At 30.1% G+C, this 20,368-nt stretch overlaps 2 protein-coding genes across 3 annotated transcripts; one reads left to right on the top strand and one right to left on the bottom strand.

Annotated features, from left to right (window-relative positions):
• Nucleotides 1–1,101: 1,101 nt before the first annotated feature.
• LOC105769825 (probable L-ascorbate peroxidase 6, chloroplastic/mitochondrial) lies at nucleotides 1,102–5,743 on the bottom strand. The gene is made up of 12 exons (XM_012590713.2): nucleotides 5,414–5,743; nucleotides 5,171–5,317; nucleotides 4,668–4,788; nucleotides 4,485–4,585; nucleotides 4,311–4,398; nucleotides 3,438–3,505; nucleotides 3,265–3,351; nucleotides 2,691–2,765; nucleotides 2,533–2,610; nucleotides 2,349–2,453; nucleotides 1,703–1,781; nucleotides 1,102–1,521 (listed from the first exon to the last, which is right to left on the bottom strand). Exons 1-11 carry the CDS (start codon nucleotides 5,669–5,671, stop codon nucleotides 1,752–1,754), a joined length of 1,158 nt encoding a protein of 385 aa, XP_012446167.1. The 5' UTR covers nucleotides 5,672–5,743; the 3' UTR covers nucleotides 1,102–1,521; nucleotides 1,703–1,751.
• Nucleotides 5,744–13,165: 7,422 nt separating this feature from the next.
• On the top strand, nucleotides 13,166–18,910 carry LOC105771253 (aldehyde dehydrogenase family 3 member H1). 2 transcript variants are annotated; one of them, XM_012592667.2, is made up of 10 exons: nucleotides 13,166–13,590; nucleotides 15,221–15,289; nucleotides 15,379–15,475; nucleotides 15,567–15,773; nucleotides 16,917–17,032; nucleotides 17,110–17,214; nucleotides 17,302–17,474; nucleotides 17,572–17,662; nucleotides 18,169–18,321; nucleotides 18,444–18,910. In XM_012592667.2, the coding sequence occupies exons 1-10, from the start codon at nucleotides 13,360–13,362 to the stop codon at nucleotides 18,681–18,683; spliced, it is 1,482 nt and encodes a 493-aa protein (XP_012448121.1). In that variant the 5' UTR covers nucleotides 13,166–13,359; the 3' UTR covers nucleotides 18,684–18,910. The 2 variants fall into 2 exon arrangements, with proteins under 2 accessions (XP_012448121.1, XP_012448124.1); XM_012592670.2 differs by lacking the exon at nucleotides 13,166–13,590 and adding an exon at nucleotides 14,673–14,983.
• The last annotated feature ends 1,458 nt before the right edge of the window (nucleotides 18,911–20,368 follow it).

The raw sequence follows: 20,368 nt of genomic DNA on the forward strand, positions 1-20,368 counted from the left end.
CTGTAATAATTTTATAAAAGCGATATAAAAATTAAATTTGATTTTAATTGATGCGGTAAAATTGAGATAACGGAGATTATAATATTTTAAGTTTAAATTTTATAATTTTTATTTTTCTAGATTTATCAAAATATAAAAATATAATATTATTAAATATATATATATATATTTTTTGTAAAATGCACGAGATTTTAATAATTTTATTATTGAGTTGGAATGTTGTACTCTTAATAATAGGGTATAGATAAATATAGTAGATATGATCAACACTTATATTATTTTTTATGGGTATGTGATGTTAAAATTATTTTAGAAAAAGTTGGACCGTTTTTTCGTATTTGTAATTATATTATATTTACTTGCATTATATTTATATCTGTATTTGTAAAATGTGATTTCCTGAAAAGAAAAAAATGGTTATTGAATTTATTAGGTTTAAAATTATTTTATTTTACTCATTTCCTTAGAATTATAACACATAAAAAAATGTTTTGCTTGCATCTTTGTAAATGAGGACATTGACTTGTTTGAATATCTAAATTTGAATTTCATCATGCATCATTACTACGATGTATCATTTTTATCTCGTTGTATTAACTTGATTTTATGTTATAATTTTTTAAAACATATTTGTATTTTTATTATACTTTATTTTATGATAATAAAACTCTAAAAGATGTTTAGTTTTAATTTTGATTGGAACAATAATTATATGTACTTAATTTATTTTTGTTCAAAACAATCATAATGATTTGAAAATTGAACCAAATTTCATTTCTAAATTATATTTAACCATTTATAATATAAAGCAAATGTTTTATTTTTAAATTAGCCAAAAACTTAAAAGACCATAAATAAAAAGAAGATAAAAATCTATGAACTATTTTTAAACAATCTCATTATAAGTTTTGGCCATATTTAACTTTTTTATACAATACTTAAAATTATTCATATTCATAGTCAATCTTCAATTCATAAATAAAAGATAATACACTTTTATGCACTTAAATCTCGTCCACATTGATTGAAATGATAAAATTAATAGTAAAAATTATAATACTTTTTAAGTCTTAAGTTTTAAAAATTATACACAATAAACCCTTAAATAAACCTGGGAGAAATAACATTAGATGCTCATGAACCAATTTCAACAAACGTCCAAATAGATATTAGACAAGCAGCATGAGAGCAAAAAAGGAAATTAAAAACAAAATGCTCCTACTACCATTAAATGAGTTCAGTTTCAAACACTGCTGACAATGATAATAAGAAGCAAGAAGAAATGTCTATGATAACCAATAGTTGGTTGGTAGAGCCTCATCGGGGCTTCCACCAAATGCTTCCTCTACTACTCCAATCTTCTGCTTCTCTCTCTGCAATTCAAAAGCACTCGAACTGAATTTTATTTTCTCTTTCCTCTTTCAGTTTTGGACTTTGAAAAAAGTTGTAACATGTGACCTTGTATTATTATAACACACGACCCCACTTCAATAACCAAGAGACTTGTCTTTCTTTTTAATCCTGCAATAAAATCGTGGGAAAAAGACAGACAAGATGAACAGTTTGCACATGTATAAATCTCCTTCAGAAGACTGCTTCAATCATGGGGGGGGGGGTATTGACGTAGAAAATGCAATCAATTTTAGAAATCAGTAGCTATAGATATATGATGAAGATAATATAAGATATTCATGGTTATAACCTTTCATGTCAGAGCACTTGGCGGCCACAAACTTTTATGGTGCAGCACCTTATCTGGGACCATCATCTAAAACAATGCCCTGATAATCAAATGTAATCAATTTTAGATATATTATGATGAAGAAGAAATAAGTTATTTTTCTAATTTAACTTAATAAAAAGATTTTTTAAAATTCTATTCACCATTTCTATCATATATAATTGTGTATGAAACTAGAGTTAAATACATATTAAACATGAGCGTGGAGAGATAATACTCTAAAAAATTTTCAAAGGAGTGCTTAAAAAGCAAGTCTAGATGACAATGATCTTCCCAAAATGTTCAAATTCAACCCCTTCTCAATTCTAATTTTTAAACACTAGAGTTCGAACTAATCAGAAATCTGGTTTTCGATTTAACCGGTTTAACCCATTATTTACCAATTGAATCGGATTTATATCAGTTCAACTAACGGTAAGTTCCAACTTGATAAATGAATCGAAAAATCATACTGACAAGTATATGTTTTAACCCATGCACCATCTTAATAAAAGAAGAGTGGAGTTAGCAATAACAGGAATTGAAGCCTAGCAAAGTAGCAACTTTACTAATTACGTTGTTATTCATGAAAGTTAAACAAGCATGCAACTATTCTTCACAAACCTACCTCTGGAGGGTTAAATTTGGCCCCAAGGTTGCTAAGTTTGGCATGGGCTTCTGCATAATCCTTGAAGAATGTCTCTTGATCTTCAGCATATTTCTCAGCATATACCTGCAAACAGAGTAATGCTCAGCCAAAACTGTGATTATATATATTCTTACTGGCTTAAATTGAATTTCTATTTATTTACCTTGAAAGAGGGATCTTCAAAAAGAACAGCATCAGTTGGCAACACAAGCAGATCTTCATCTCTTTTAGCTTTGATGTCCTGTATGTATGGGTAAAAGAGAATCAGACGCCCTTACATCTCTTCTTACTCGAAAAGATAAAGTGACTTCAATTTCAAACCTTGAAGTATGAATTGTCAAACTTCAACCATTGCACTGTCCAGGATTGTCCTCCTGGTGCTCCTGGTCCATCTTTCTGTAATTCAAGAAGGAAAATCCTATTTAAATCCTTGCTTGCTGTCATGGGTAAAACCATAGCCACTAGGTCTAGAACCCCCAACATTCACGTTACACTCAAGGAAACAGATTATCCTAGTCATTGTGAAGACATTAATATATATGATATCCCCGGCAAATTTAGCAACCACGAACAAGATGTTAAGTTGCTTATTAAAAATCAGGAAAACAGGAATAAAAACAGTTGACAATAAATTGTATCAGGAAGACAATCAGTTTACTCCAAGGAAGAGAAGGACAAACAATACTCAAGATATCAATTTGCAACTTTTGACAGTGTAAACTCATGCTTGCAAGTCACATCTAAAGGCAATATACCCTAGAAGTAAAATGGACAAATATACGAGGAAATGCCCAAGTTCATTTGTTTGGAGCACTTTCAGCCACTAAAATTTTCATTCTTCTGGTGGTCAGACAAAAATACTTTTCTACCTAGTATCAAGAGGTTGCTTAAATACCGTATACTTGGTTTCTGGTTTACCCCAACCACTACGATCTGGTCTGGACCTCCCAAGCGTGTGTGCACCAGATAATGCAACTATTTCCTACATATCAAAAGGAAGATGATTAATATCATTGTGTACTCCATGATAAAGACAAATAACTAAGGATATCTTCCAATTAAGTTTACCTTGTCATTCAATCCCATTCGGTAGAAAACCTCTCGCAGATGATCGGCAGGCGAAGGGGGTCCAGCAGCTAAGCATTAGAGAAATTCTATAACAGTTAGTGGTCTCTAAACATAAGTGGAAGATAATGTCTCAATAGCAATGAGGGAAAAAGAAGGCAAGACAGGCCCCAAATTAATTGGAGATACGCTAAAAGCAATGTTTGAAAATTGGACCAGAGGACAAACATGTTAGACCTCCAGTTTCCATTACAACCTGTTGGACAAACTGGTTTGATATTTCTTGACTTTTTAATAATAATTTAATGTAAACTAAATACATATAGCTTTTAAAAGTAAAAAATCCATAATGTTATATATATATAAGAGCTTAAAGGTTCAACTCCATTACAAATAAAATTTTGAAATATATAAATGTTTTTACCAGTTCAATCTGGTTGAACCGGTTTTTCACTTGATCGACTATTAGCTGGTTCTTATATGGTTGCCAGACCAAAGAAGCCACCGGTTTTAGATTCAACCAAGCTGACCAGCTGGTCTATGGTCTATGGTCTATGGTCTATGCAGTTGATCATGAACACCAAGTACAGCCTTTTTTTTGTTTTTTCATATGAAGATACATTAGATACTAACAATGACAAATTTCACAATAATGCAATGAGCTGCCTAGGAATCTAGAAAACTAGTTGCGCTTAAGCATATGATGTTCAAATGATGGTGTAACCATTCAAGAAGTAGCAGCTCATCTCCCATCAATGGATTACGTGTCTCGCATCTCTAGTTATATTTCATAACTTAAGAAATCATAAGCACCATGATCTTCCCACAATTTACATTGACATAAGAAAATCATGCACCAATATAAGTCTCATTTACCAGGTAGCCTGCCCTCTTCAGGACACTCATTAGGACGAGAGACATCAACTCTTCCATATTTCATTGGAATTTTGGGTCCCCCAGCCTCCTGCAATTTCAACTTGATTCTCAGTACAATAACTACGAAATCAATAACAAAAAGATACTGGTTTGCACAATAATAGCAAGCATGACCTCAATAGCAGTCGCACTAGCCAACTGGAACAAATCCGCATAAGTTACACCAGAGTACTTGTCCTTGATATGCTGAAGAAGATTCAATGCATTGACAAGACCTGAAACAGAAACTTTTAAGACAACAGCAATAGCAAATACCAAGTAAGCTAATTGCTTTATAAGTAGAAAAGTATATCTTACCAGCATTTGCTGCATGTTTCAGCTCGACTTCAAACCTAAGACTTCCATTGGCACCACCCCTTCGTGGCCATTCCTCAATGTTCTTGTTGTAGGTACCAGCATCGTGCCACCCTAGACGAACCTATAGAAAATATATCATATTATTACAACGTATGGAAGTAAGCTTGTATTTTTGTTTTCTCAATTCGTGAACAAAATATTCATAAAATAGGAAGGAAACAGAAAAAGGGAAATATATGGAATTTGGGCCCCTTTCTTTCCCCTCTGAAACTCCAGTCTTTCCATAAGAAATTAAAACGTGAGAACTCATTTAACAAAAAATTAGCATGTTGTTTACCATTTGTATCATATGGTACTTCATTACATCAAGTATGAAATAAACTTCATTAAAATAAAATATGTCTTCATAATGAACCACGAAGCGATTCTTTCATGTTAAAAATTTTCAAATAAGCATTTATTTCATATATTCAACAATAAACAAAGCGAAGCAGTGTCCATACCAGAATAGGATGGCAGAATTTGGATTTGAGAAGCTCCTTGATATCTTCTCTAGCACTCTTCAACTGATCAGGATCCGAAGCAGCGCATTTCGGACTGGCTACAGAGCTAAACCCTCCGGTACTCGACACACTGACAGCCGATCCCCTCTGTTTCATCAATAAAAAAAAACAAGATTAGTAAAGAAACAAAAAGAAAGCATACCTAAATCCAAAAGAGAAACAGAAGGGAGAAAAAGGAAGAACCTTGTGGCGAGAAAGAGTAGAGAAAGCGAGGGATTTGAGAGAAGAAGAGAAAGAAAGGGAAGTGGAACGGAGAGAAAGTCTAGCGGCGGCGGAGGAAGAGGAAGAAGAAGAAGCGAAGAGACGCAAAGAGGCGGCGCTGTTGAGAGAGGAAGCCATTGGCTTTGAGTGTTGTTGCAGTAAAAATTGGGAAGGCGAAGAAATAGTGGGGTGAGCTTTGAGCACTAAGCTCAGGTGTGATGCTACTACTGGATCTGCCATGTCTCGCTGTCTCCAATTGTTTTGGACTTCTTTTTTTGGGCCAATGTCGAGCGCACGCCTCGCTTATGTTTTGTTTAGAAAACTGGTTTTGGTCTCTGCCTTTATATAATATCCAACAGCCGCATATTAATAATATAAATTAATTATGAGCTATGGATTTGGGGATTTTGGCTCCGTCAAAAACTGAAATATGCTTTTTAGTTTCTTCTTTTCACACCGTAGCTAGATGTCATTTTAAAACAACTTTATTCTTTGTTTTGGTTATGTTAAAATTATTTTTTGTCAAAATTAGTATTCACCTTAGTAAATATTCCTATTTTGGTCACTGTTCCAAACGAAAAACTAATTACAACTTTCTATATAATTAAATATTTCAAAAATTAATTATAAATTTTATTACTGTCTCTAAACTCGAAATCAACCCCAATTTATTAAACCTTGAACTCTTCTTATCGTTTCTAACCCTAAAATTAAATTTTAAATCTCGAAATCAATAAATCGTAAACCCCATATTATATGTTCTTTCCTCCTTTCCCCCTCTATTTCTTTGATTTTTCTTAACAACCCAACTATTTGTTTGGGTATTGATGAAATGCAATAATAAGGGGAGTCCAGGGTTCAACTAAATTTGAGGTTCTGAATGTTAATAGGGTTTTAAGGATGATAATGGGGTTTAGGGTTCAATTATTTAGGGTATATGGGTTTAGTTTTGAGGTTAAGGACGGTAATGGAGATTTACAATTAATTTTGAAATATTTAATTATTTATACAATTTACAAAACAGTCAACAATACGTGGTATTGTAGTTAACTTTTCGTTTGGATTTTAATGGAATGATGACTAAAACAAAAATACTTATTGACGACAATGTTATATTTGATAAAAAAATGCTACGTGGTCAAAATAAGAATAAAGTATTTTTAGAGCAATTATTTAAGTAGTCTACATTTTCCTTTAATATATATATTTCACAGAGTGAGATATATATATATATATTATTAAAATTTAAAACCATATATATCTTAAATTTTAGAATCTAATTTTATTTCTGTGAAGTAAATAAATTATTAAAAAGTAAAAATAAAAAATAAAAAATTCTTTCATGAAATTAGTTTAATATGTCTCTCCAAAATCGTTTCTCCGACCACTGGTAAATCTGCAGCTCCTGTTTTAACTGTATTATTTGAAGAAAAATTGTGGTGATTATTGTTTCGATCTATTCTGTTTTTTTTTTCCTTCCTTTTTGTTTTACGGCTTCTAGAAACCGACATTTTGTAAAGAAGAGGTAACTTAGTAGTAAAATTGAATTTGGCAAACTTTTATTCTTTATTTTTGTCCTTCATTCCGAGGCCCGGCTGTAGTTTGGGAGTGTGATTGCATAGACCCAAACTTTTATTTTTTCTGTTTTTAACAGAGAAAATAAAAAGGCTCAATTTTATTATTTTATTATTATATATATTTTTATTTTATTTTATAAAAGAACCTTAATTTATTGTTTCACCTTAAAAGAGTTACTTGTTCACACAAATTATAGTTATTGGTGTTTGGTGGTAATCAAATTATTTTATATGTTATGTTCAAAATATGGGACATGAAGTTAGATAGGAGAGATCATCGGTCATCAGCTTAATTGAAAAATAATATATATTATGACATTATTAGTGGTAAATTCAGGGATTGGTAGGGGATTCGACCTTTTTTAAAGTGGAAATTTTTATATTTTTACTTATTTATAGTTTATAAAATTTTAAATTAGTAATGATAAAATTATATTTTGACCCTCTCAAAAATGATAGAATTTGATTTAATCATTTAAAAATGATAAAAAAATAGACTATTAAAATGATAAAATTGTATTTTTACTATTGTAAAAATATACAATATAATTCCGTCCACCCAAAAAAAATATTTGACTTCGGGTGAGTTTGGATGGGTGGTGCGTTTACCTGCGGTTAGTGTAAAAACAGCGGTGGCGGTGAGATTAGATACTGTAGCGATACTATAGCGTGAGACAAAAAATAAGTTAAACGCACCGCACCCAATCGCCCATCCTAACCCACCCTTCGTCCTTGAACATTACCATTCTACATTTTTCAAGTTTGTTTGAAAAATAAATGCTTTTTTTAAAATATGAAACTAAAATTAGGGAAATAATTTATATTTTTGTAGTGAGCAATTATTTTGTAAAATAATAAAGAATAATCTAAACAAATTCAATATATTATATTATAATATTATAAATTAAAATGCTGAATTTTAGTTTTAATAATTTAAAGAATACATATACACAAAATAGAATGGGAAATTATGTAGTACCTATCAATCAACCATGATCTCTTTGCATGAGTAGGATATCAAAAGTAAAAAGTATTTGTTTCGCTTTCTCCCGCAAAGAATAAAATAAATTGTCGATTAAATCTCAATTTAATTGATATAAATATTGTTATCAACGCAGGAGGACATGGGTTTGAGTGTGCTGAAGCGTATTATCCTCTTATTTATGGATTATGAAGGGGTTATAGATAGTTCTAGACATTATCTTTAATAATGAGTAAAAAAATTTATTAATAATTAGATCATGGAGCGAGTAAAAAAATATGTAATAATTATATTTATAAATTTTATATAAAAATTAAATGAGGTATTAATCGGAGTGATTATAGTAAAGTTCTAAAACTTATAGTATTTTAATTCAAATTTTATTATAATGTATTTTATATAAAAATGTCTTTATAATAATATACATTTAATTTATAAATGAATAACATATTCAACTATATAACAATATAAAAACTAAAATTAAAATAAACTAATGTGATGGCTTGATGGTTAAAGATATTCTCCGCCTCAGGTGTGGCCTAAGTTTGAGTCACACTAATTACATTTACTATTCGGGTTAAATTTACTTTGAATCCATCATAAATAATTATTTTATTATTTAAATTATAATATTCAAATTCAACAAAATAATATTAAATACCTAAAATTTTATCGTAACCCTGTTTTTAGGTTACAAGGTATGACAGATCAATTTTGTATTAAAAAATTCAGAGTCAAGTTTAGGTAAAATATGTTTCACTTCTCTACAATATATTTACTAAACTATTTTAAAAAATAAAATTATAATATTTTTATGGTATTTAATTATGAATTTTAATTTTATAAAAATTAAATATATTTTAAGAGAAAATATTTTGCATATTGCCAGTAAATTTTTAAACTTCACAAGTGACAAGTGTTTTATAAAAATATAGTAAAATATTAAAATATATATTTTAAAAAATAGACACGTAGCAATTTTATAAATATTTTGTTTCTCAAATTTATAAAATTTACTGTATATATTTGTTTTAACTCTATAAAAATTAGGGTAAAGTACATAGTTAATCACTTAACTTTCATAAGTTTTTATCTGGGCACTGAAAAAAGTAGTATTTTAGGCACTATTGTTAATTATCATTTTCATTTTGGTCACCCACCATTAATTTCGGGTTAGGCAATGTTATTTTGAACTCAGTTTTAGAATCCTAGCTTTAATAAGTTTTATTTCAGTCATTCATTTTTTTAGAAATAATTTTATATATTTAAAAATATAAGTTTTACTTGGAATTGAGTTATTCAGTAATAGAGATGAAATTCAAGTTTTTCTTTGTAACTCAATTCATTATAAAATCCAAGTTTCTCTGTTTTAATTATAAGAAAACTAAAATTAATTCTAAAAAGAAAAAAATTAAAAAGATAAAATGGGTTTTTCCTGTAAAACCCAAGTATTTCCTTTTTATTGGAGAAAAATTAAAATTAATTCTAAAAAGCGAAAAAAAGAATTTGAATTTTGAAAAGATAAAATGGTTTTTCCTTTAAAACCAAGTAATTCCTGTAAAACTCATGTATTTTCCTTTTCTCAAAGAAAAACTAAAATTAATTCTAAAAAATAAAAAAATTGAAAAGATAAAATGGTTTTCCTTTAAAAACCAAATTTTTTCTATAAAAACTTAGGTAATTCTTGTAAAACCCAAAATTTTCCCTTTTATTATGAAAAACTAAAATATTTTTTAAATAAAATAAAATATTAAAATAAAATGAGTGATCAAAATAAAATTTTCTAAAATTGGCAACTAATGAACATTGAATTAACGGTGCGTGATCAAAATGAAATTTGATTATTATATTTTAATACCATAATCTTTAATATCTCAAATTCATCATTTTCATTTAATTTTATATCAAAATATTTTATAAATATATTTGTTATATAAAATTTTCCACCCACATTGTGAACTTATCATATTGAATACTATGTGTTAAGTTTCTAATTGAGTTTTATTATAAGTAGTTAATCGATACAACGTAATTTAAAAATGACTAAAAACACATGATCTTTTTGAAGCTAAATCATAATATTCAAACTATCAATTTTACCGTATCAACCAAATCTTCATTTTATTTTTATAAATATATTTCTCTTACCACTCGAATCTAATTTATATATATATATAAGTTTTACGGTAAAAGACATCTTTAGTCTCTTTCAAATTTGACATGAACAAATTGGTTATTTTTTAAAATAAAACAATTTAATCTCTCTCAATTTTGTAGAAATGAGTAACGAAGGACAATTAATATTTTCATTAATTGTATACATTTTATTGGTAAAATAAAAAATTAGCCCCAAATTTTAGACATTATGTTAGTTTGGTATTGATTTTAAAAAAATTAACCCACAACATTTACACATTTCGTCAATATTTACATAGAATATATACATATCAAGAGGTAAAATTGTTATTATTCCAATCAAAATCATGTGTAATTAACAAAAAATATTAACGCGATGATTAATTGTCCTAAGTTGCTCACTTTTGAAATTGACAGAAATTAAATTGCTTCAATCTTTTTGAGGGTGACCAATTTATTCAATAACGAAATTGAAAGGGACCCCTAAAAGTATTTTTCCCAAGGTTTTCAATCACCTGTACTTTCACACACGTTCTATACAATGTGTTTTCCAATTTTCGCGGCGACAAGGCAAAATCGAAAATAGAAAGTCTAGTCTGTTGAACCAACTAAACAACTAGTTGAGAGAGGCGGCAGGTACTTTTGACACCACAAATTATTCCCCTGACTTTCCCTCGAATAAAGCAGTGCTTGGATTTCGATCTTTCTTTACCAAATTATTTATTATCTTTTATCACACGCCACACCCCCAACGGTTCTATATATGATTAGAGGTACGTGGATCAGCCTAATCAAAATTTAAATTCCGTTTGTGAAGTTTAGTTTAGCCCGAAAAATAAATTTAAGATTTTGCTCGATTCGGATAAAAATGTTAAAATTTGGGTTTAATTTACCCGTATTAATTTTTTATATTATTTACTATAATTTTTTTAAAAAATATAACATGTCAAAAATACTAAGAACATTAAAATAAGTATTTCCTAATAAATTAAAAATAAATACATATGTATATTTAAATAACACTAAAATAACCATGTATTGGCAGCGTGAGGAAGAGGAAGGGATTTGCGGACCTCTAGATAGAAGAAACTCTGAGGGAAGTTGATTCATACATTCAAAAGGATCAAAGGGGTAAAGAATGAAGGCAAAAATACGCTCAAAAAAAGAAAAAGAAAAATGAGGACACAAAATCGACGATAGGTTTGAAGGGTTTAAGTCCGGAGAAGAATCAACAAAAGCCTCCGAGACGCTCAGTTAAATGAACTACGAGAAGAAAACTGATTTAGCACAAAATAGTGTGCTTTAAAAAAGAAGTAATTTTTCAGAGAAATGGATACTTTTTTCTAGAAGAGTAGGTATTTTTTAAGAAGGTTTTATAAAAATAATTTGAAAGGTAATAATATATTGTCATATTATATTTAGTTTATGGCTTATTTAAGCTCCATTTTTGTGATAATTTAGTTTAACTACCTAACCTAATATTTAACCTAAAATATAAATTAAAAAAAAATCTAGAAGAATTCTTACCCACGTTTCAATTTTGGATTAATTTTACTGCCCCAATAAAATATAATTATTTAATAATAAATAGACTATTTATTAAATCCTAACTCAATTAGGGATTGTGGAAATATCCTTTTGTGGTTAGAATAAATTATATTAGTTGATGGTACATTAATCTTTTTATTTTAATAAAAATGCTAATAATAAGATTTGAACCTTCGATAATTGAAGTAGTAAAACCTTAAATTTACTACTCAACTAATGGTTCATTTTCATTTTTTCATATATTTTTATTTTAATATGTATGATTTAATCTAAAATTTTCATTTTAATAATCAAATTGTTAAACTTCTATTATTAAAAAATTATAAAAGTGCGTAAAAAGCTTTAGAAAATTTTACTTTCTATTTAAGGATTGAACTTGTGTTTCAAATTTCATAGGATGATGTAGCTTGCATATTAAAAAGGCATAATGATAAACTTAGTCTTTAATGTTATATATTTTTGTCAAATTAACTCTTATTCTATTTTTGAGCTAAATTGCATCTCCATCCTTTTAAAATGAGTTAAATTTAATTATTAACCTTTAAAAAATAATTGAACTGTTGCTTTTAATGAAAATATTATATTTTAGTGGCAATTCATGTGTACTTCATGTTAATTCTTTTTAAATTTTTACGTGCTTTATATATATGTATGTGTGAATTTTGAATTTTTAAATATTTTATAATTTTAAATTATTTATTGACATGACAAATAAGATAAATAATGTCATGTCAAGATGAATACACTGAATTGCCATACAAATTGTCATGTCAATATCATTAAAAAGTAATGATAAAAATAGTAACATTGAAGGTTAAAAAATAATAAGGGTCAATTTGATAAAAATGTAAATATTGGGAGTTCATTTTTTTTATTATACCAGAAAATTAGAGTAAACTACTTAGATAGTCACCGAAATTTTAGCGCATTCCTGTTTTGATCATCAAAATTTTATTTGGTTAATTTAGTCGTTCCTATTAGATCAATTTAAATATAGTCACTCCACTATCAAAACACCTTTGATCATTAGACGGAATGCCGCGTGACTTTATTTTGATTGATGTAATAACAAAGTTAACCTTTAGGACCAAATTGAAAAATGAGTAAAATATTTCAAACTAAATTTGTTATTATATTGCTAATGTTGAGAATAATTTATTAAATAATTTTTTAAAATAAAATAAAATAAAATAAAATATCGAGATTTCTTGAAAATGTTTATATCCATAACACACTTAATTACTCTTTTAAATTTTATGTTGATGTTAAAAGTGTATATAAATTAAAATTTTATTTTAATATTAAACTCGCAGCTTATGAGTAAAATCCTAAGATATAACTACAAAACTAGTTAAAGGACTTGTTTAAATAAAATGCAATAGTTTAAGGGCTCTTTTAGTATATTAGCGTTATTTAAGGAACTGTGATTTGATTGTTGATACTCGATAATTAAAAAAAACCACCAAATCATTTCAATGAGAGAGCAGTTGGTATTCAAATGTCTATAAAATTATCTTGTGATAACTTCAATATTTAATATAAATGATAGATACAGTGATGCACGGCATTCATTTTTGACGACTCCGTCGTTCTCTGGAAGAAAAGAGAGGCATATACTGTAACTTCAAGTTTCGAAGTTTGGATCCTATTCGATTGATTATTCTGTTTTCCGGAGTTGATTTTGGATGTTAATGGAGAATAAAGCGGAAAACAAGGCGGTTTTCGATGCGGAGTCAGCGAAGGAGGTGGTGAAGGAGTTGAGAGATAGCTTCGTAACCGGAAAAACTAAAAGCCACCGATGGAGAGTGACTCAGTTGAAAGCAATGTTGAAGATGTTGGATGAGAACGAGCCGCAAATCGTCGCCGCTCTTCGTGATGATCTTTCCAAGCCGGAATTCGAATCCTCCCTCTACGAGGTCAAAGCTTTTTTTATTCATTTTACTCTGATTTTATTAATATTCTTTAATGAATTTGTTTTGGTTTCGATATCGGATTAGGTTTTAGTTTAATTATAATTTGAAATGGATTGAGCAGTAAAACTTAGTATGTTATTTCATGAACTGAATCATTATTGATAGTATTAGTAAAGATTAAAGAGCCAATAGGCCGGTATAAGTCTCTGCTGTATTATTCTTTATTTGCACCCAATTTGTAACAAAAAAAAAATCCTGTGCACTTAATTATTAAATTAGTTTTTAATTTTAAATTTCTAATGAATTTTCGCATTTATAATCGAGCATTACAGATCAGAATGTTCATTAAACATTTGATGCTTCTTATATGGTGATGATAAAAACTTCAACTACTTCTTTGTCTCCAAAGCTAATTTTATATTTATTTGTCTATTTTCATTATTTTTTCGTTTATTTTATTTCTAATTAAATACGGCAATATATTTATATCGTGTGTGAGACGTGCTTGTATGTCAAGCTTCAAGTGAGAATGAATAATAAAAAATTCATGAATAAAACGGTTCCAAACTTTTGAGACTTGGAGTGGTTCATTTTTTTTCCTGGGTGCAAACCTTTTAGAGGTGTTTAAATTGATAAATGACAGAAAACTGGGTGGACCCAAGTAGCATTTATTACATGCTAAGAATTTCATTTTTCATGAAATGGTTGGTCAATTTCAGCGTTTAGTAAAAAAATGCGATCTATACAATACTCGAAACCGTTAAAACTCAAGTAGTCTTGAATATTTATTATTGTTTTATATTTTTTGACTAATAATTTTTATAATACGATGATTGGAGTTTAGGCTCTTACATATGGTCAGCTGTGATATAATTATATTTGTGATTAATTAACGGGGGAATCATTGAATGATAGGGAATTTGAGAGTCATAATATAAACCTTGATTATTGCAATTCTCAAGAATACTTAAGGATTTCTTTTTCAACAATTATCATCTACTTCTAATCATAGTTATTTGCTACATGTTTGTGAGCAAAAGTATCTTAGGCATATGCTTAAATTGTTTATTTCTAGTCTCTGTTTTACTTGTGGAGGCTGATGTGTTTACTTTAAGCTAGTTAGATGCATCATTCAAGTTAACCTTCTGTGTTTTAAGTTGATTAGATTTAATGGTTAATAAAGCTGAACTGTAAGCAAATTCTATTTTAGGTTTTATAAGTGGTGGTCCTTTTGGTGGTGGTGTCAATTTTTGCTGAAGATAAATAGCTTTAAAGAACCTTTAATTAGTTATCGTTAGGCTTTTTAACTTGGGGAAAATGTACCGGATGATTATTGTTCCAGAGCACCTGATTTTTTATCAATCGGAAAATCTTTTTGGAGCCTTGTGAAATTTGGGTAACTCTTGATTCTTAATATCTTTGTTTTAAATTTAACTTTCACACTAAACCTGATAGTTAAGCTCTAAATATTACATTACTTAGGAAACTAGAACTATGGAAAAGGCAACAATGTTTGAGTTATTTATATATCGCCTCTTGAATTTAGTGCGCGCTTTTCTTTTCTATGGATGTCTCGCCTGAAATATTTTACTTTTTTCTCTACTTCTGATTGTTGACATGGTTTACTCTGCAGATACAGATATTAAAGAATTCATGCAGATTGGCACTCAAGGAAATGAACCACTGGATGATGCCAGAAAAGGTAAAATTGTTGGATACCTCTAAAGTGGGTGGAAGCTTTCTTTTTGATATTAACAGAGTTTAATATGAACATCTTGCCCTTTGTTGCAGGCAAAAACTTCGTTGACTACATTTCCTTCCTCTGCTGAAATTGTATCTGAACCATTGGGTGTCGTGTTAGTAATCTCAGCATGGAATTATCCTTTTTGTATGTTAAACACTTGATGGATTTGCCCTTCTTATTTTGTATTCCGGAAACTTTGTCAAAATGATGACTTTATTTGTACCTCTTCTTTCAGTATTGTCTCTTGATCCAGTTGTTGGAGCTATTTCAGCTGGTAATGCTATAGTCTTAAAGCCATCAGAAATGGCTCCAGCCTCATCATCATTGATTGCAAAGCTGGTAGCGGATTATTTGGATAGCTCTTGCATTAAGGTTGTTGAAGGGGCTGTTCCTGAAACATCAGCACTATTGGAGCAAAAGTGGGACAAAATATTGTATACAGGTCCTTTGCTCATTTACAGCCATTTACCGTCTCCTCTAACTGAATCTTTTATGTCTTAATTAAATATTCTTGGACAACTGCATTCTAGTTTCACATGTGATACGTGCATAATGCTTCAAGAAGTTTGTGATAGAAGTGGCTTTTTGGATGCTGTAGGCTGTAGCTTTCTATTACTTTTTACCAAACAGTTGGAAAAAAGAAACGGATTTGAAGTACTATATGTTTGCTGTGGTGTTTTAAGGCTCTATCCATTCTGGGGAAGAGACAAATGGTGATAATTGATGATTTAACAGGGTTTCCCTTTTAGCATCTACTTTAGATGTTTGTTGTAGCTTCTATCTAGTTTGATCACTCCATAGATGTATGCAGTGTTAGATGTAAAATCAAGTATTCTTCATTTTTGGGCAGTGTACAACTCATATTTCTTTTGTAAATAGCTTATCTTATAAATACTTTGTAGATTCTCTCGGCAGCCTGTCCTCTCTCTAAGATATATATTTATTTGTGGTTATAATTCTGCACTGGCTGCCCGGCCATACCTACTGCAACTTTCATCCTTTATCTGGTTTGAGACCTCAAACTATGAAGTGCAAAACATTAGGGCTTAACGAGTTGGCTCTTTTCACTGAAATCTCACTGCAAATTGAACCTTTTCCCGTCCTTAGGAGTTGATTAGATAGACACGAAAAAGTGTCTAATAGGGACATAAAAGACAGTTTTGCATGGTCCTTTGGCTAACAGAGGCTATTGTGCTCCCTAAGGGTGATTAGGGGTAGTTGCAGCACTTGAACTGGCCAAGAGTTTATTGGAAACTGAAAGTATTGCTGGCTTAATAGTTCTAAAAAAATTCTTACTTCGGGATCTTGAAAGAACTGAACAGAGTTTTGAGAGATTCCTTTTGGGGTTTGCATTGGCATATTTGTTTGGTTCCCTGCTAATATGTTGTTTTTTGGATCCTCTTTTCTGACATAAGATGTACCCAAGTCTTAAATTGATTTTTCAACAAGATGACCACATCCCAAATTTTTGGTGCTCTCCCAGAAGTTCTAATTTTCACCTTATGGTTATTAGTTGCTGCTTTAGACATTGTTGTATCATTCTGATAAAAAAGTATTCCGAATCAAAACATCCTTGAATTTTTAGGCAATGGAAGAGTTGCTCGCATTGTGATGGCAGCTGCTGCAAAGCACCTAACACCAGTTGTTTTGGAGCTCGGAGGAAAGTCACCTGTTATTGTTGATTCAAACATCAACTTAAAGGTAAGCATAGTATTTATTTTTCGATCATGTCTGCTTTCTTTGTCACTTAGATACTGACATATTTTTGTGTACTTTAGGTTGCAACTAGGCGGATCATTGCGGGGAAGTGGGGCTGTAATAATGGACAAGCATGTATTTCTCCTGATTACATTATTACAACAAAAGATTACGCTACGAAGTTGGTAAGAATGCTTGTATATGTTTAACATTTGTAAATTCTTAATCCATTTCTTTCCAATCATTCTTCTCAAGTGGTTTTTATCCTGCAGGTTGACTCTTTCAAATGTGAACTGGAGCGATTTTATGGAAAGGACCCATTGGAGTCGAAAGACTTGTCTCGCATAGTGAATTCTAACCACTTTGATCGCTTGTCAAAGCTCATGGATGAGGAGAAAGTTTCTAGTAAGATCGTCCATGGCGGTCAGAGAAATGAAAAGAACCTGTCAGTTCTAACCTGGCTCTTGCATTTCTTTTCTAGTACACTTGGCATCATATGCTGTCAATAGTTGTTGATACGTGCTTCTTTCTTCCAATTGCAGGCAGATTGCTCCCACGATCTTTCTTGATGTCCCAGTAAATTCTCTCATCATGAAAGAAGAGATATTTGGCCCATTGCTTCCGATTATCACGGTAGGAACTAAAGGGTCCATTGCACCAAAATGTTTTGCTTTGTTATTATTATTATTATTTTTTAAATTTTCTTTTTAGCTTTTGTTGATTCCATAAGTAGCACTGCCCTTGAAAAGCCTGGGAGTCTTAAGCCTTTTCCTTTTATTGTTCGAGCAAAAAGAAATAAAGCTCCATTTACATATGAACAGAGAGATCTCCTTAAGGATATAATCTAGATTTGGGTTTGAGTGTCGGATATGAATATATATTTAGCAGGGATATATTCATTTTTAAAAAAAACTTTTCCTGTGGATTTGAAGGGTCATATCCCATATTCGTGTCCGAACAAAATGTAGAGTTGGAGCTAAGATATGAAATTTCTGCAAGGAAAATGGCCTGACAGAAACAAATACCAATCATTTATGGTATCAAGGAAATTTAAATGGATAATTAGAGCAGTGCTCGTCATTTATAAATATTAGATGCGGGACATTCATCATGAATTTTTTGTGATTGGTTTATAAAAGGTGGACAAAGTGGAACAGAGTTTTGATTTGATACATTCTTCTGGAGGAAAGCCACTAGCAGCGTATCTGTTTACGAATAACAAGAAACTAAAACGTAAGTTTGTTGAAACGGTCTCTGCAGGGGGTTTAGTCGTCAATGACACAGCTGTACATGTAAGTTTACTTTTAACTTATGGAATCTATGTAGACATGCATGCATTATTACAATTTACAATAAGGCTTAATTGCCTTTAGAATTCAAGTTTTTAAATTGACCGAATCGATTATCGGTTCAGCTTGCTATACACAGTTTACCATTCGGAGGAGTGGGGGAAAGCGGAATGGGTTCGTACCATGGGAAATTCTCCTTCGATGCATTTAGCCATAAGAAGGCAGTTCTTTATAGAGGTTTTGCAGGTGATGCATTTCTGAGATACCCACCATACACACCGGGGAAGCTAACATTGTTGCAGGCACTTCTCAGTGGTAGCATTGTTGGCATAATCCGTGCTTTGCTGGGATGGTTTTGGGCTTAAAGGGACAACCGGTTCGACTGTCTTTTATTGCAAGTTCGGTTATCTAGTAAGGTAAATAATCTGGTTTTAAGACATTTATTTCAGCATGTCCTTTGGCATTAATTCGGGTTGACCAAGGTTAGTTGTATACAACACCGAGTAGTATACGCAAATGAGAACTCGAAATGTATGCAATTCTTGAAAGATACATTTGGTTTATGAAATATGAGATTATTTTTTTAATTAAATTATTAGAATGTAAATATTATTTAGATTGTTTTTATTTATTTATTTGACACGAATATAAAATTTTATTGATTGATAGATAAGAGTGTAAAATTATTAGATTATACTGAAATTAAAACAACAATAATATACAAAATATTAAAACTCATTTATACAAAATATTAAGACAAATCTCATGTGATGGCTTGATGGTTAAGGGTGTTCATTGTCCTAGATGTGGTAATGGTTCAAATTGCACTAGTTGCGTTTGTTATTTGGGCTTTACCCTATTATTGTAATTCACCAAAAATAATTAAGGTTATATAATCAATAAGATGTAATACGATAGACAAATGTTAAAATTATGGAGTATCAAATTTTTTTATTGTGGTTATGGAATTATAGTTTAAGTATCTAACTCAATTAAAAGGTATAATTTGAGGGTTTACTATTTAATTAAGCTTTTGTAATATTCATATTTTGAGAGTCCACTTTGTGAGTCCATGTCTTATGGGTCAACACTTTTGATTAAGGAGGATCACTTTGTGAGTTGAAACACTTGCGAGTTTAAAATCTTGTAAGTCCAAAACCTTGCAAATCCAAACTATTAGGACCACATGCATGACACCACGGGATGTCTATTGTCCACATGTCATGCATATTAATTCCCCATACATGATAGTCTATATCAAAGACTTGTCAAAGACAACTTATGATGAGAAGAAACCCATAGATCGATTAACTTGCAAAGAGTTTAAGACCAATATGTGTACGACACATGGTACCTTGAGAACGTCCAGAGAGAAGCCTTTAAAAGTTTATGGGTATTAGGAAAAAGTACAAGGACAGTGGTGGAGCCAATAGGGACTGCAGGGCCTTGGTCTTCTTAAAATAGAAAATTTTTTATTTAGGTCCTTTATAATTTATAAAATTTTAAATTAGTAATGGTAAAATTGCATTTTGGCCTCCAAAAAAAATATAAATTTAATTTAATCTTTTAAAAATTATAAAGATATAAACTATTAAAATAGAAAAATTACATTTTTACTACTGGAAAAATATATACTTTTTTTAAGAAAAGCTTTTAAAAGTTCAAAAGCATTTCACGTATCCATAAGCTCTAAACATTTTGAGAGCAAATTAAAACTATAAAACTACAGGTTGATCAAGATGGATCACCACTACCCATCTATCATGGCGTGATCCTATAATCCAAGTTAAGAACGAATTCTTATATATAATATCATTAAGATGAAATAAATATTCTTTATATTAAATATTATCTATTTTAAAAACCCAAAAATACATCTCGAAATTCTTACTTTATAATACATACTCAAATCCTTGACTAGTTAATATGAGATGATTTTCCACTTTAACTATAGTTAAAAAGTATTTTCAATCGTGTTGCATTCACCAACTGACAAATATATGTATATATATTATACCACAATTTGGAATTGCTATATAAATCAATTCAT

Source organism: Gossypium raimondii, chromosome 5, assembly GCF_025698545.1.
Source record: "Gossypium raimondii isolate GPD5lz chromosome 5, ASM2569854v1, whole genome shotgun sequence".
NCBI lineage: Eukaryota > Viridiplantae > Streptophyta > Magnoliopsida > Malvales > Malvaceae > Gossypium > Gossypium raimondii.

Bases quoted from the DNA above. Each gene is read 5' to 3' on its own strand.
- LOC105769825 (XM_012590713.2), bottom strand. From the start codon at position 5,671: ATGGCAGATCCAGTAGTAGCATCACACCTGAGCTTAGTGCTCAAAGCT. The intron at 3,352-3,437 runs GTAAACTTAATT...TTTGATATGTAG, and splicing joins GAATGGGATTGAATGACAAG to GAAATAGTTGCATTATCTGG. The intron at 2,454-2,532 runs GTAAATAAATAG...CTCTGTTTGCAG, and splicing joins TTGAAGATCCCTCTTTCAAG to GTATATGCTGAGAAATATGC.
- LOC105771253 (XM_012592667.2), top strand. From the start codon at position 13,360: ATGTTAATGGAGAATAAAGCGGAAAACAAGGCGGTTTTCGATGCGGAG. The intron at 15,476-15,566 runs GTATGTTAAACA...CTCTTCTTTCAG, and splicing joins AGCATGGAATTATCCTTTTT to TATTGTCTCTTGATCCAGTT. The intron at 17,215-17,301 runs GTAAGAATGCTT...TTTATCCTGCAG, and splicing joins AAGATTACGCTACGAAGTTG to GTTGACTCTTTCAAATGTGA.